This window comes from Ranitomeya imitator, chromosome 1, assembly GCF_032444005.1.
Source record: "Ranitomeya imitator isolate aRanImi1 chromosome 1, aRanImi1.pri, whole genome shotgun sequence".
NCBI lineage: Eukaryota > Metazoa > Chordata > Amphibia > Anura > Dendrobatidae > Ranitomeya > Ranitomeya imitator.
In genome coordinates, this window is record NC_091282.1 from 892,135,674 (window position 1) to 892,151,410 (window position 15,737).

At 44.7% G+C, this 15,737-nt stretch overlaps 1 protein-coding gene across 1 annotated transcript in view; it reads left to right on the plus strand.

Moving 5' to 3' along the window:
* Positions 1-15,737, plus strand: part of CNOT6L (CCR4-NOT transcription complex subunit 6 like) — a 105,340-nt gene that overhangs the window by 69,856 nt on the left and 19,747 nt on the right. The window contains exons 7-10 of the mRNA XM_069743216.1: positions 4,624-4,781; positions 10,235-10,389; positions 10,758-10,909; positions 11,396-11,620. Coding sequence (XP_069599317.1) covers positions 4,624-4,781; positions 10,235-10,389; positions 10,758-10,909; positions 11,396-11,620 — 690 coding nt within the window. The remainder of the gene's footprint in view (positions 1-4,623; positions 4,782-10,234; positions 10,390-10,757; positions 10,910-11,395; positions 11,621-15,737) is intronic.

Below are 15,737 nucleotides of genomic sequence, written 5' to 3' on the forward strand. Positions count from 1 at the left end.
CTCGCGGCAGGGGAATGGTCCTTGCATCCGGAGGTCTTCCATCAGATATGTCTTCGATGGGGAACTCCGGATGTGGATCTCACGGCGTCTCGAATCAACAGGAAGGTTCCGCAGTTCGTCTCCAGGTCCCGCGATCCTCTCGCAGTGGGCGTCGATGCTCTGGCCATTCCTTGGTCACAGTTCGAGCTGCCCTACCTGTTCCCACCCCTTCCATTACTTCCCAAACTTTTGAAGAAGATCAAAGCGGAAGGGGTGCCGGTCATTCTGATCGCCCCGGATTGGCCCAGGAGAGCTTGGTTCGCGGAGCTCGTCAACCTTCTCGCGGACGCTCCCTGGCGCCTTCCAGACAGGCCCGATCTGCTGTCCCAGGGTCCGATCTGCCACCCGAATTCTCGGTCGCTCAGTTTAACGGCGTGGCTGTTGAGACCGCGGTTCTAAGAGTGTCCGGCCTTTCGGACCGGGTGATTCACACCATGATTCAGGCTCGGAAGCCTTCTTCCAGGATCTACTACCGCACCTGGAAGGCCTACTTCCGTTGGTGCGAGTCCAACCGCGTTCCGCCTATGGTTTTTTCCCTGCCTTCTCTTTTGGCCTTCCTTCAGGCAGGGCTGGATTCGGGCCTGGCTCTTAGTTCCCTGAAGGGTCAGGTCTTGGCGCTTTCCATCCTCTTTCAGAAGACCTTGGCCTCTCGGCCACAGGTTAAGACCTTCTTTCAGGGGGTAGCCCACGCCGTCCCGCCGTACAGGGCCCCTGTGGAGGCATGGGACCTAAACCTGGTACTGGACGTTTTAAAGGTTTCTCCCTTTGAACCTCTTAGGGAGATTCCTCTATCAGTTTTATCTTGGAAGGTGGCTTTTCTTGTGGCCATCACGTCCATTCGCCGTGTTTCCGAGCTGGCGGCACGGTCTTGCCGCCCTCCGTTTTTGGTCATTCACCAGGACAAGGTGGTCTTCCGACCCCCACCTTCTTTTCTTCCTAAGGTGGTTTCCACCTTCCACCTCAACGAGGACATCGTTCTACCTTCCTTTTGTCCAGCTCCGACTCATCCTCTGGAGCGATCGTTGAACAAGCTAGACCTCGTCAGGGCAGTGAGGATTTATCTGGATAGAACATCCTCTTTCCGGAAGACTGATTCCTTTTTCGTCATTCCTGATGGCACGCGCAGAGGCCAGCCGGCTTCTAAAGCGACTATTGCTCGATGGATCAGAATGGCAATTTTGGAGGCTTACCGGGTCAAGAACAGAGTGCCCCCTCCTGGGATTAAGGCTCACTCTACCCGGGCAGTCGGCGCCTCCTGGGCGGTGCACCACAGGGCTTCCGCCCTACAGCTTTGCAAAGCGGCAACTTGGTCTTCCATCCACACGTTCGCCAAATTTTACAAGGTCCATACCTATGCATCGGCGGACGCCAGCCTAGGCAGAAGGATCCTGCAGGCGGCAGTGGTGAGTCCTCTGACCTGATGGAAGTCTGTTTTTCCCGCCCTTGGGACTGCTTTGGGACGTCCCATGGTTCCTGTGTCCCCCAATGAGAGGCGATAAAGAAAACAGGATTTTTGGTTGCTTACCGTAAAATCTGTTTCTTGAAGCCTCCATTGGGGGACACAGCTCCCTCCCAATGTTTTCTGTTATCTGTTCTATGACTGTTCTCACGTTACAGTTCTCAAGTTTGTGGTTATGGTTTTTCAACCTTGTTTCATTATCTCCTACTGCTTTCTCACTAACTGAAGAGTATAATGCCAGTCGGTGGGGTGTACACTGCAGAGGAGGAGCTAACTTTTTTATTTGCATAGTGTCAGCCTCCTAGTGGCAGCAGCATACACCCATGGTTCCTGTGTCCCCCAATGGAGGCTTCAAGAAACAGATTTTACGGTAAGCAACCAAAAATCCTGTTTTTCACGGCTCTGTATTATAAACTGTAGTGAAACACTTGGGGGGGTCAAAGCTCTCACAACACATGTATATAAGATCCTTAAGGGGTCTACTTTCCAAAATTGTGTCACTTGTGAGGGGTTTCAATGTTTAGGCACATTAGTGGCTCTCCAAAAGCAACATGGCGTCCCATCTCCATTCCAGCCAATTTTGCACTGAAGTCAAACTGTGCTCCTTCCCTTCCGAGCTCTCCCATGCGCCCAAACAGTGGTTTACCCCCACATATGGGGTATCGGGGTACCCGATAAATTGTACAACTTTTGGGGTCCATTTTCCCCTGTTTCCCTTGGTAAAATAAAACAAATTGGTGCTGAAGTGTTTTGTTTTTGTTTTTGTTTTTTTGTGGGAAATTTTTTTTTAAACATTCCAAAAATTCCTGTGAAGCACCTGAAGGGTTAATAAACTTCATGGACGTGGTTTTGAGCACCTTGAGGGGTGCAGTTTTTATAATGGTGTCACACTTGGTTATTTTCTATCATATAGACCCCTCAAAATGACTTCAAGTGTGATGTGGACCCAAAAAAAAGTGTTGTAAAAATAAAATTGCTGGTGAACTTTTAACCCTTCACTCCCTAACAAAAAAAATTTGTTTCCAAAATTGTGCTGATGTAAAGTAGACATGTGGGAAATGTTACTTATTAAGTATTTTGTGACACATCTCTGTGATTAGGGGCATAAAAATTCAAAGTTGGAAAATTGCGAAATTTTCGCCAAATTTCCATTGTGTTTTTTTCACAAATAAATGCAGGTAATATCAAATGTTACCAAAATCGTGAAGTACAATGTCACGAGAATACAATGTCAGAATCACTGGGATCCATTGAAGCCACAAAAAACTGGGAAAACTTATTGACTCGAGTATAAGCCTAGGGTAGGAAATGCAGCAGCTACCGAATTGAATTTCAAAAATAAAAATAGATGCTCCATACCGTTCATTATTGCCCCATAGACGCTCCACATAAAGCTGTGCCATATATAATGCTCCATACCATTGATTATTGCCCCATAGATTATCCATATATAGCTGTGCCATATATAATGCTCTGCACCGTTCAGTATGGCCCCATAGATGCTCCTTATAAAGCTGTGCCCCATATACGGTATATTGCTCTGCACCATTGATTATTGCCACATAGATGCTCCTTATAAAGCTGTGCCATATAGAATGCTGCTGCAATAAAAAAAAATCATACTCTCCTCTCTTCGCTGAGGACGCCGGCGCTTTCATTACCTGCTCCTCGCGCAGCTCCGTCTCCAGCACTGACGCTCAGCAGTGGGCGCGCACTGACTACGTCACCGCGCCCTGAACTGAGCGTCACAGCCAGAGGACGCTGAAGACTGAGCCGCATCGGAGCGAGGAGCAGGTAAATATCGCGCAGAGCTCCCCTCCCCGTATACTTGCCTACTCCTGGCGCGGTCCCTGCAGTCCCGGCTTCTCCCGGCGCTACATCTTCCTGTATTGAGCGGTCAGTTACCGCTCATTTTCAGTCATGAATATGCAGCTCCACCTCTATGGGAGGTGGAGCCGCATATTCATAACTGTAATGAGCGGTACCAATTCTCAGAGAGGAGGAGGACTTGAACTCCAGTGCCATCTATTGGAAGTAGCAATTCTGGTTTGGCTTTTATTTGAAGTCATATTTAAAGGCTCGATAGAGGGTCGATATTGACTTTTAGGATTGCTACTTCGAATAGGTGGCACTTGAGTTCCAGTCCTCTTCCTCTCTGAGAATTGGCATATTTAATTTCCCAGAGGAGCGTGCAGCATGCAAGGCGTGAGTCTCATACTAGCGTGTCAGACCTGGCATGTTATGCTCCACAAAAAAAACCTTACACCTTAGATCCCAAATATTAAAATAAAATGCTAAAATCACATTTTGAGCCAAGAGTAGGTCTCGGTGTCTGCCCTCCAACAGCAAGGACATTGAGGAGCTGTCGGGCTAGCTGATCAAAGGTTGAGTGAAACCTTCATGAAGGCTCATACAGCCATTTTGACTGATAAGGATTAGGTGTTTACTTTAAAAAGCCAACTAGTATTGTGTGCAGTTTATATTGTGAAATCTGGTTATAGATGGTCTTTAAAATAGTTAATCATTCGCGATATAATTTATCAGTTTTTGGGATGACCCTACTTGCACATAAATATTTCCACTTGCCTACCAAGACTTGTACATTCAGGGTTCCCCTGCAAGGTCAATCAAGTTGTTTGATCTGAAGAGCAATGCTTTTATTACAGCTGTTTATTTGGCTTGTCATTGTATCCCTGGTGTAAAGGAATTCTGTTGTCTTTATTATTTTCTCTATGAAAGAATTGTACTAGGATGAATCTTGGATTTGGAACCCAGGGCAGAGGAAGTTAAGGGGTGATGGACAAAGTCGCGGTCTACAAGAGCACCTACTATTGACTATACAGCTGATTGTAGGAGCCAAAAATGATAGGTTTGATTTAAAGAGAAATTCTGTGAAGTCCTGGAATGTCTAACAGCTTGTTTTGTTGTATTGCACGATGCTGTAAATCTTGGGGCGCTTTCAGATTTCTGAACACCATGCAAGGACTGTCCTGACCCAGAGCGTGACAGCCTCATATAGTGACAGCCGTGCGTTCTGATCAGAGATCGCAATGTCTGAAACCTATTAGGCGATATTCACATTTTAGAGTTTAGCTGATTGTTACAATATTTCTTTTGTTTTTCAGTTTCCTTCACAGTTATGTGCTACAATGTCCTTTGTGATAAATATGCTACAAGGCAGCTTTATGGCTATTGTCCTTCTTGGGCATTAAATTGGGAGTACCGGAAGAAAGGAATCATGGAAGAGATTGTCAGCTGCGATGCGGATATCATCAGCCTTCAGGTACGGTACAAAAAGCTATAAGCAAGTTATTCAGATCAGGTAATGTGTGATGCTGTACTGTTCCTATCCACAAGAGGTCAGAGTTGCAGAAGTAATCTGATGTAAGAAGCATTCGTTCAATTAGATCAGCTAATATCTAAGAGTACCACCATCACCAAGATCAGGTGCTACAGCTTCAGGTGAGAAATGTATGACACTGCCTAAGGGAAGACCACGGCTTTTAGCTTTGTGGCCACTTTCCGAACTTTGAATGTTAAACGGATGGTTGTCAGACAGGAACTCAATTCCTACTAAAGACCAGGAGTCATGGGAGTGTATGGTGGACTGCTTAGGTTTTCTGTATGTTGCCAGTGTGGTGAGTAGGTTACTAGGTGAATCTGTTTTGGAGGCCATTCCATAAATAAATGCAAAAATAAGCATCTTGACTAATTTCAGTTTAGTAGTTTTGATTTACTCTAAAGCTTCCACATGTATTACACATGGAACTTCAATAACAATTAAAACACCATCACACTTGAGGAAGACAGCATTCAGAAGAGAGCCATTGAAAACTAACTTTATTTAATTATATAGAACAAGTTAAAAAGACTTTAAAAAAGCAAAAATGCACCACAGGGGACGCTAGTGTGGCCAGTTTAACCCCTTCCCAACCCATGACACCACGTAGGCGTCATGAAAGTCGCTGCCAATCCGACCCATGACGCCTATGTGGCGTCATGGAAAGATCGCGTCCCTGCAGATCGGGTGAAAGGGTTAACTCCCACTTCACCCGATCTGCAGGGACAGGGGGAGTGGTAGTTTAGCCCCCCCCCCACCCCACCCCCCGTGGCTACGATCGCTCTGATTGGCTGTTGAAAGTGAAACTACCAATCAGAGCGATTTTGTAATATTTCACCTATTATAACTGGTGAAATATTACAATCCAGCCATGGCCGATGCTGCAATATCATCGGCCATGGCTGGAAACACTAATGTGCCCCCACCCCACCGATTCCCCCCCCCCCAGCCCTCTGATCTGTCCGGTACACTGCTCCGGCTCCCCTCCGTCCTGTGCTCCGCTCCCCCCGTGCTCCAATCACCCTCCCCGTGCTCCAATCACCCTCCCCGTGCTCCACTCACCCCCCCTGCACTCCGATCCACCTCCCCCGTACTCCGTTCCACCCCTCCCGCGCTCCGATCCACCCCCCCCACCACCCCATCATACTTACCGATCCTGCCGGGGCCCGTCCGTCTTCTCCCTGGGCGCCGCCATCTTCCAAAATGTGCCCATCTTCCAAAATCTTCCGGGCAGTGTGCCCGCCGAATCTGCCGGCAGATTCGTTCCAAAGTGCATTTTGATCACTGAGATAGATTATATCTCAGTGATCAAAATTTCTGCGCATTTCACTGCGGTTTTACAACTGCGATTTTCTATTTGAGCAGTTGTAAAACCGCTGCGGAATCCGCACAAAGTGACATGCTGCAGAATGTAAACCGCTGCGTTGCTGTGCAGTTTTTCCGCAGCATGTGTACAGCGATTTTTGTTTCCCATAGGTTTACATTGAACTGTAAACTCATGGGAAACTGCTGCGGATCCGCAGTGTTTTCCGCAGCGTGTGCACATACCTTTTAGAATTAGGCCATGTGCACACGGTGCGGATTTGGCTGCGGATCCGCAGCGGATTGGCCGCTGCGGATTCGCAGCAGTGTTCCATCAGGTTTACAGTACCATGTAAACCTATGGAAAACCAAATCCGCTGTGCCCATGGTGCGGAAAATACTGCGCGGAAACGCTGCATTGTATTTTCCGCAGCATGTCAATTCTTTGTGCGGATTCCGCAGCGTTTTACACCTGTTCCTCAATAGGAATCCGCAGGTGAAATCCGCACAAAAAACACTGGAAATCCACGGAAAATCCGCAGGTAAAAAGCAGTGCCTTTTACCCGCGGATTTTTCAAAAATGATGCTGAAAAATCTCACACGAATCCGCAACGTGGGCACATAGCCTTAGGGTTAGGGTTGGAATTAGGGTTGTGGTTAGGGGTGTGATTAGGGTTATGGCTACAGTTGGGGTTAGAGTTAGGGGTGTGTTGGGGTTAGTGTTGGAGGTAGAATTGAGGGGTTTCCACTGTTTAGGCACATCAGGGGTCTCCAAATGCAACATGGCGCCACCATTGATTCCAGCCAATCTCGTATTCAAAAAGTCAAATGGTTCTCCCTCACTTCCGAGCCCCGATGTGCGCCCAAACAGTGGTTTACCCCCACATATGGGGTACCAGCATACTCAGGATAAACTGCGCAACAATTACTGGGGTCCAATTTCTTCTGTTACCCTTGTGAAAATAAAAAAAAATGCTTGCTAAAACATCATTTTTGAGGAAAGAAAAATGATTTTTTATTTTCACGGCTCTGCATTGTAAACGTCTGTGAAGCACTTGGGGGTTCAAAGTGCTCACCACACATCTAGATAAGTTCCTTTCGGGGTCTAGTTTCCAAAATGGGGTCACTTGTGGGGGGTTTCTACTGTTTAGCCACATCAGGGGCTCTGCAAACGCAACGTGACACCCGCAGAGCATTCCATCAAAGTCTGCATTTCAAAACGTCACTACTTCAATTCCGAGCCCCGGCATGTGCCCAAACAGTAGTTTACCCCCACATATGGGGTATCACCGTACTCAGGAGAAACTGGACAACAAATATTGGGGTCAAATTTCTCCTGTTACCCTTGGGAAAATAAAAAATTGCAGGCTAAAAGCTCATTTTTGAGAAAATGTTTTTTTTTTTTTTTTATTTATTTTCATGGCTCTGCGTTATAAACTTCTGTGAAGCACTTGGGGGTTCAAAGTCCTCACCACACATCTAGATTAGTTCCTTTGGGGGTCTAGTTTCCAAAATGGTGTCATTTCTGGGGGATCTACAATGTTTAGGCACACAGAGGCTCTCCAAACGTGACATGGTGTCCGCTAATGATTGGAGCTAATTTTCCATTTAAAAAGCCAAATGGCGTGCCTTCCCTTCCGAGCCCTGCCGTGCGCCCAAACAGTGGTTTACCCCCACATATGGGGTATCAGCATACTCAGGACAAACTGGACAACAATATTTGGGGTCCAATTTCTCCTATTACCCTTGGCAAAATAGGAAATTCCAGGCTAAAAAATCATTTTTGAGGAAAGAAAAATTATTTTTTATTTTCGTGGCTCTGCGTTATAAACTTCTGTGAAGCACCTGGGGGTTTAAAGTGCTCAATATGCATCTAGATAAGTTCCTTGGGGGGTCTAGTTTCCAAAATGGGGTCACTTGTGGGGAAGCTCCAATGTTTAGGCACACAGGGGCTCTCCAAACGCGACATGGTGTCCGCTAACAATTGGAGCTAATTTTCCATTCAAAAAGTCAAATGGCGCGCCTTCCCTTCCGAGCCCTGCCGAGTGCCCAAACAGTGGTTTACCCCCACATATGAGGTATCGTCGTACTCGGGAGAAATTGCCCAACAAATTTTATGATTCATTTTATCCTATTGCCCATGTGAAAATGAAATAACTGAGGCGAAAAGAATTTTTTTGTGAAAGAAAAGTACTTTTTCATTTTTACAGATCAATTTGTGAAGCATCTGAGGGTTTAAAGTGCTCAATATGCATCTAGATAAGTTCCTTGGGGGGTCTAGTTTCCAAAATGGGGTCACTTGTGGGGGAGCGCCAATGTTTAGGCACACAGGGGCTCTCCAAATGTGACATGGTGTCCGCTAAAGAGTGGAGCCAATTTTTCATTCAAAAAGTCAAATGGCGCTCCTTCCCTTCCAAGCCCTGCCGTGCGCCCAAACAGTCGTTTACCCCCACATATGAGGTATCAGCGTACTCGGGACTAATTAAACAACAACTTTCGTGGTTCAGTTTCTCCTTTTACCATTGGGAAAATAAAAAAATTGTTGCTGAAAGATAATTTTTGTGACTAAAAAGTTAAATGTTCATTTTTTCCTTCCATGTTGTTTCTGCTTCTGTGAAGCACCTGAAGGGTTAATAAACTTCTTGAATGTGGTTTTGAGTACCTTGAGGGGTGCAGTTTTTAGAATGGTGTCCCTTTTGGGTATTTTCAGCCATATAGACCCCTCAAACTGACTTCAAATGTGAGGTGGTCCGTAAAAAAAATGGTGTTGTAAAAATGAGAAATCGCTGGTCAAATTTTAACCCTTAAAATTTTTTTTTGCTAGGAAGTTGTTTCCAAAATTGTGCTGATGTAAAGTAGACATGTGGGAAATGTTATTTATTAACTATTTTGTGTCACATAACTCTCTGGTTTAACCGAATAAAAATTCAAAATGTGAAAATTGCGAAATTTTCACCAAATTTCCGTTTTTATCACAAATAAACGCATAATTTATTGACCTAAATTTACCACTAACATGAAGCCCAATATGTCACGAAAAAACAGTCTCAGAACCGCTAGGATCCGTTGAAGCGTTCCTGAGTTATTACCTCATAAAGGGACACTGGTCAGAATTGCAAATAACTGCAAGGTCTTTAAGGTCAAAATAGGCTGGGTCATGAAGGGGTTAAGGACAATTGCCAAAATGCATAAAAAATATTTCTAAATCACGCTTGTAGTTTAAAGGCTTGATGGATAAATAAGGTGCTTTTTAGTATTTAATATGGGTACTATACACAGGGGGTAAAAAATATAGTAACTTTAAAACCTATAAATTGGATCCCTGCTGAATCAAACATGGCTTCTCAGTTTGCATCCTATCTGAGCGAAATGCTATTAATTTCAGTTCCCCACAGAATCCATGGTAAACGCAACATAAATTATATAGTGAATGAGAAGTATTGCCACAATACAAAAATTCCCCCATAGGACAGCCCTTGAGAAGTGGCGTAAAATATGTACTATGAGGAATACTTGAGTAGAGTGCCGTAGTTGGTCGTCCACACGTGCATCCCCTCACCTGTAGCGCATTTCGCCACCTTCTTCTGGAGGTGAAACGCAGGGAACATATACAAGAGATATTGTGTGCAGTCTTAAGAATGTTTCCTTTACAATTAGAAGCATTTTTCCAAGTTTCCTTCCTTATCATCTTATTCTTTCTTCACCTTTTTGGTCTGTCTACTTGTCCTCTGTATCCACTGTTTCTCCCTACTACACTACAACCAAGCTTAGCAGGAGTCCGTCTTCTGCGTCTTCCCCCTTAGGGTGGCAGTATGGCTGGACTTGGCTTCAAGCTCCCTGACGCTTGAACTCCTGCCCGGGAAACTTTAAATGCACTCATTCCTGTCTGGGTCCATTACCTGGGCCTTTCTGCCAAGTGTCCCTTCCCAGGACCCGTCTCCACTAGTTCACTTGGTCTCAGTTACTTCTGCTCTTGGAATATGCTGTATACCTCTCATCTGAGTCTACATTTATAGTAGGTCAGAGTCAATGGATTGGTCACTGTACCGCTATAATCTATTGTGGTGTTTTTTTGTTTGTTTTTGTTTTTTTAGGAAGTTGAAACCGAGCAATATTTTTCCCTTTTCCTGCCAGCATTAAAAGAACGTGGATATGATGGTTTCTTTTCTCCAAAGTCGCGTGCCAAAATAATGTCAGAGCAAGAGAAGAAGCACGTGGATGGGTGTGCAGTATTTTTCCGAACTGAAAAGTAGGTGAACCGTATGGGGGTTGAAACACAAAATTTTGTCCATTCGATCTAGCAGGCTGGCATTAAATGACCCAGAGGATCAGACACCGATGGTTTATCTCCTGTGGTGGCGATGCTCTGGATTGAGGGCAAGATGTCTGGCTATATTACCTTTAATACACAGGTCTCCTGAGGGTCAATCCATTGTATGTTCAATTTGCACATCGGTGTGTAAAGAGAAATCTTGGAGGAAATCCTTATGCACAGAGCATACAATGCAGAAGTCATAGTCTAACCCAGATCGCAGGCTGTAATGCGTTTTCAGAGCACCTCTCTATTGCACTGTTAATTGTAACGTGTTTGTTTTTTTTGTTTTTTTTTTAATAAAGATTTTCCTTGGTGGCAAAACACACTGTGGAATTCAACCAGGTAGCGATGGCAAACTCCGAGGGGTCAGAAGCTATGCTGAACAGAGTTATGACAAAGGATAATATTGGCGTCTCTGTTTTGTTAGAAGTCCACAAAGATCTCCCCGGGGGAGGTAGGTTCTTCACAACTGGTGGTTTTAACGTATGGCTCTTATGGAGATAATGGTAGCTTATCTATGCTTAGACATGCATTTACTTCTTTCTCCACCACATACTTTAATTACAAGCCAGTTATTACATGAAGTGATTAGCTGATCTTAAAGGGGTTGTCTGGCATTAGTGACTGGAGACGTGAGGACTCTCCAGTTCTGGGAGTGGGTCATCATGCGACCTTACATGTGTTTTGCATACTTCTGGCCACGCTGTCCGTTTTCACTTAATACATTTGCATTGAGCGAGGCTGAACCCATCTAGTTGGCACATGGCCGCATTGCTTTCAATTTGAGAAGTGACTGCAGGCTTGAAGCTTAAGACCAGACCACCCCTTTAGGAACAAAAATTGTAATCCTATGATTATTTTTTTCTTTTTTAAGAATGGTTGTTTGTCTTTTACAAATTGAAATGATAACTTTTTTTTTGTTTCGTTTTTTACCACTCAGGCCTGAAAACTCATCATTCGGATAAACAGTTTCTTATGGTAGCTAATGCCCACATGCACTGGGACCCAGAATATTCTGATGTCAAGCTTATCCAAACTATGATGTTTGTCTCAGAACTTAAAAGCATTATTGAAAAGGCAGCAAGCAGACCTGGCAGCCCTGCACCTGATCCAAATTCCATCCCCTTTGTCTTATGTGCTGATTTGAACTCGTTGCCAGATTCAGGTAAAATTGTCACCTACTGAGGTGATCTCTTCCTGAAGATCTACTTGGGTTGTGATATCCTCCTTAGTGCCATCTGCTTTATATTCACTCTTCACAACATTTGATGTAAGTTTTCCTGATGATCTGGAAGGAGTGCCTTCAAATTGGCATAAACATCTGAAACCATAAGCTGTGCCTACACCATTTCTGCCGGCAGCTCTGCTTAAAACAAAAGCTGGAGTGGTGCTTTATTTTTTTTATTTTTTATAATTGCATTTCTGAAGTGGTGCTTTTAAATGTAACTTCCATGTCTCATACTCTTCTGCCAGTTCTATTTTCTAGCAAAGTGACCTGTCAGCAGCTCGTTCTGTGGAGCTTGCACGGTGGTCACTTTTCAATAAAATTCTGAGAGCCTTGTTCTGGCTCTTAGACTTTCATTGAGAGCTTGACGTAGCTTTTGACTTCTGGCCAGTCAGAAGCTGCGCTTACAAGAGAACACTGCATGCTGGGAGCGGAACCAGAAAACTGACAATGCCAGTGGGCGAGTATGACCAAGGGCAGGGATCTTGCTTTTAAAGCGCCACTCCTGAACTGGGAAATAAATGCCTGAGTGGTGCTCTAATTGATAGCAGAGCTCTGGCTGTCACAGCTTGGGGCAGTGTGGGCATTTACCCTTCTAAATGAAGCGATTGCTGCATCTAGGAGTACGACTCCCTCTCCTACCTGACTGCAAGGGCCAGAGGTAGCTATGACAGCAGGAGGTCAAATGACCACCTGGTCTGTCAGCTCAGTGGCCTGATAAACCAGGCCAGGAGCATGATCTACAGAGCAGGAAGGCGTTCTGCCAGTGTCAAACTGATGGGTATAGTGTGGTGCATTGCTTGCAATGTATTATACCAGAGATCAAAGTGTGTGTGTATTTTGTACTCAAATAAATGCATATGTTTATGTAAAAAAAAAAAAAATTGGCATGTACATCTATAAAACTGTCACTATTTAACCCCTTCAGTGAAGTCAGTAAACTAAGCTTTTTCATTAAAATGTGTTAGCCAGATGTAAACAAAAATGGTATAGCTGAAAACAATCAATGGTAGTTTCGGTCACCCCATTTTTCGCCTATAAGCCAAGGCCTCCACCATCAGGGGCTTACCTACAGCATTCTGTAATGCAACCCCGATGTCACCTGAAACAGGAAAAAGTTTATATTATACTCACCCAGGGGCGGTCCCGGTGCAGTCCGGTACGATGGGCGTCGCTCCAGGTCCAGCGCCTCCTATCTTCATACGATGACGTCCTCTCATCTTCACGCTGTGGCTCCGGCGCAGGCGTACTTTGTCGCCCTGTTGAGCAGGGGTGTCAAACTGCATTCCTCGAGGGCCGCAAACCATGCGTGTTTTCAAGATTTCCTTAGCATTGCAAAAGGTGCTGCAATCATTGTGTGTAGGTGATTAAATTATCACCTGTGGAGTACAAGGAAATCCTGAAAATATGACCTGTTTGCGGCCCTCGAGGAATGCAGTTTGACACCCTTGCTGTTGAGGACAGTGCACAGTACTGCAGTGCGCAGGCGTCGGGGAAAGGTCAGAGGCCTGGCACCTGCGCACTGCAGTACTTTGCTCTGCCCTCAATAGGGCAGATAAAGTACGCCTGCGGCGGCAGGAAGCAAAGAGGTCGTCATCGTATGAAGATGAGGGAGGACCTGGACCTACGACATCCATTGGACCGAACCGCCCCTGGGTGAGTATAATCTAACTTGTTTTTCTTATCTTGCAGGAAAACCAAATCCAAAAGTGTTCCATCAGGTTTACAGTACCATGTAAACCTATGGAAAACCAAATCCGCTGTGCCCATGGTGCAGAAAATACCGCGCGGAAACGCTGCATTGTATTTTCCGCAGCATGTCAATTCTTTGTGCAGATTCCGCAGCGTTTTACACCTGTTCCTCAATAGGAATCCGCAGGTGGAATCCGCACAAAAAACACTGGAAATCCGCAGTAAATCTGCAGGTAAAACGCAGTGCCTTTTACCCGCGGATTTTTCAAAAATGGTGCTGAAAAATCTCACACGAATCCGCAACGTGGGCACATAGCCTTAGGGTTAGGGTTGTGATTAGGGTTATGGCTACAGTTGGGATTAGGGTTAGGGTGCATACTCAGGACAAACTGTGCAACAATTACTAGGGTCCAATTTCTCCTGTTACCCTTGTGAAAATAAAAAATTGCTTGCTAAAACATCATTTTTGAGGAAAGAAAATTTTTTTATTTTCACAGCTGTGTTGTAAACATCTGTGAAGCACTTGGGGGCTCAAAGTGCTCACCACATATCTAGATAAGGTCCTTGGGGTTCTAGTTTCAAAAATGTGGTCACTTGTGGGGGGTTTCTACTGTTTAGGCACACCAGGGGCTCTGCAAACGCAACGTGACGTCCGCAGGCCATTCCATCAAAGTCTGCATTTCAAAACGTCACTACTTCATTTCCGAGCCCCGGCATGTGCCCACAGTAGTTTACCCCCACATATGGGGTATCACCGTACTCGGGAGACACTGGACAACAAATATTGGGGTCAAATTTCTCCTGTTACACTTGGGAAAACTAAAAAATTCTGGGCTAAAAAAATCATTTTTGAGAAAAAAATTTTTTTTTTAATTTTCATGGCTCTGCGTTATAAACTTCTGTGAAGCACTTGGGGGTTCAAAGTGCTCACCACACATCTAGATTAGTTCCTTTGGGGGGTCTAGTTTCCAAAATGGGGTCATTTGTGGGGGATCTCCAATGTTTAGGCACACAGGGGCTCTCCAAACCTGACATGGTGTCCACTAATGATTGGAGCTAATTTTCCATTTAAAAAGCCAAATGGCGTCCCTTCCCTTCCGAGCCCTGCCGTGTGCGCAAACAGTGGTTCCCCCCCACATATGGGGTATCAGCGTACTCAGTGCAAACTGGACAACAACATTTGGGGTCCAATTTCTCCTAGTACCCTTGGCAAAATAGGAAATTCCAGGCTAAAAAATCATTTTTGAGGAAAGAAAAATTATTTTTTATTTTCATGGCTCTGCGTTATAAAGTTCTGTGAAGCACCTGGGGGTTTAAAGTGCTCAATATGCATCTAGATAAGTTCCTTTGGGCATCTAGTTTCCAAAATGGGGTCAATTGTGAGGGAGCTCCAATTTTTAGGCACACGGGCTCTCCAAACGTGACATGGTGTCCGCTAAAGAGTGCAGCCAATTTTTGATTCAAAAAGTCAAATGGCGCTCCTTCCCTTCCAAGCCCTGCCGTGCGCCCAAACAGTGGTTTACCCCCCACATATGAGGTATCAGCGTACTCTGGACAAATTGGACAACAATTTTCGTGGTTCAGTTTCTCCTTTTACCATTGGGAAAATAAAAAAAATTGTTGCTAAAAGATCATTTTTGTGACTAAAAAGTTAAATGTTCATTTTTTCCTTCCATGTTGCTTCTGCTGCTTTGAAGCACCTGAAGGGTTAATAAACTTCTTGAATGTGGGTTTGAGTACCTTGAGGGGTGCAGTTTTTAGAATCGTGTCACTTTTGGGTATTTTCAGCCATATAGACCCCTCAAACTGACTTCAAATGTGAGGTGGTCCCTAAAAATGGTTTTGTAAATTTTGCTGTAAAAATGAGAAATTGCTGGTCAAATTTTAACCCTTATAACTTCCTAGCAAAAAAAGAATTTTGGTTCCAAAATTGTGCTGATGTAAAGTAGACATGTGGGAAATGTTATTTAACTACCGTATAGACTCGAGTATAAGCCGACCGCCCCCCCCCCTAATTTTGCCACAAAAAACTGGGAAAACTTATTGACTCAAGTATAAGTCTAGGGTGGAAAATGGAGCAGCTACCGGTTAATGTCTAAAATAAAAATAGATACCAATAAAAGTAAAATTAAGTAGGTTAAGTGTCTTTGAATATCCATATTGAATCAGGAGCCCCATATAATGCTCCATACAGTTCATTATTGCCCCATAGATGCTCCATATAAAGCTGTGCCCCATATACAATGCTCTGCACCATTCATTATTGCCCCATAGCTGTGCCATATAGTGCTCTGCACCGTTAATTATTGCCCCATAGCTGTGCCATATAGTGCTCCGCACCGTTCATTGTCCCATTGATGTACCA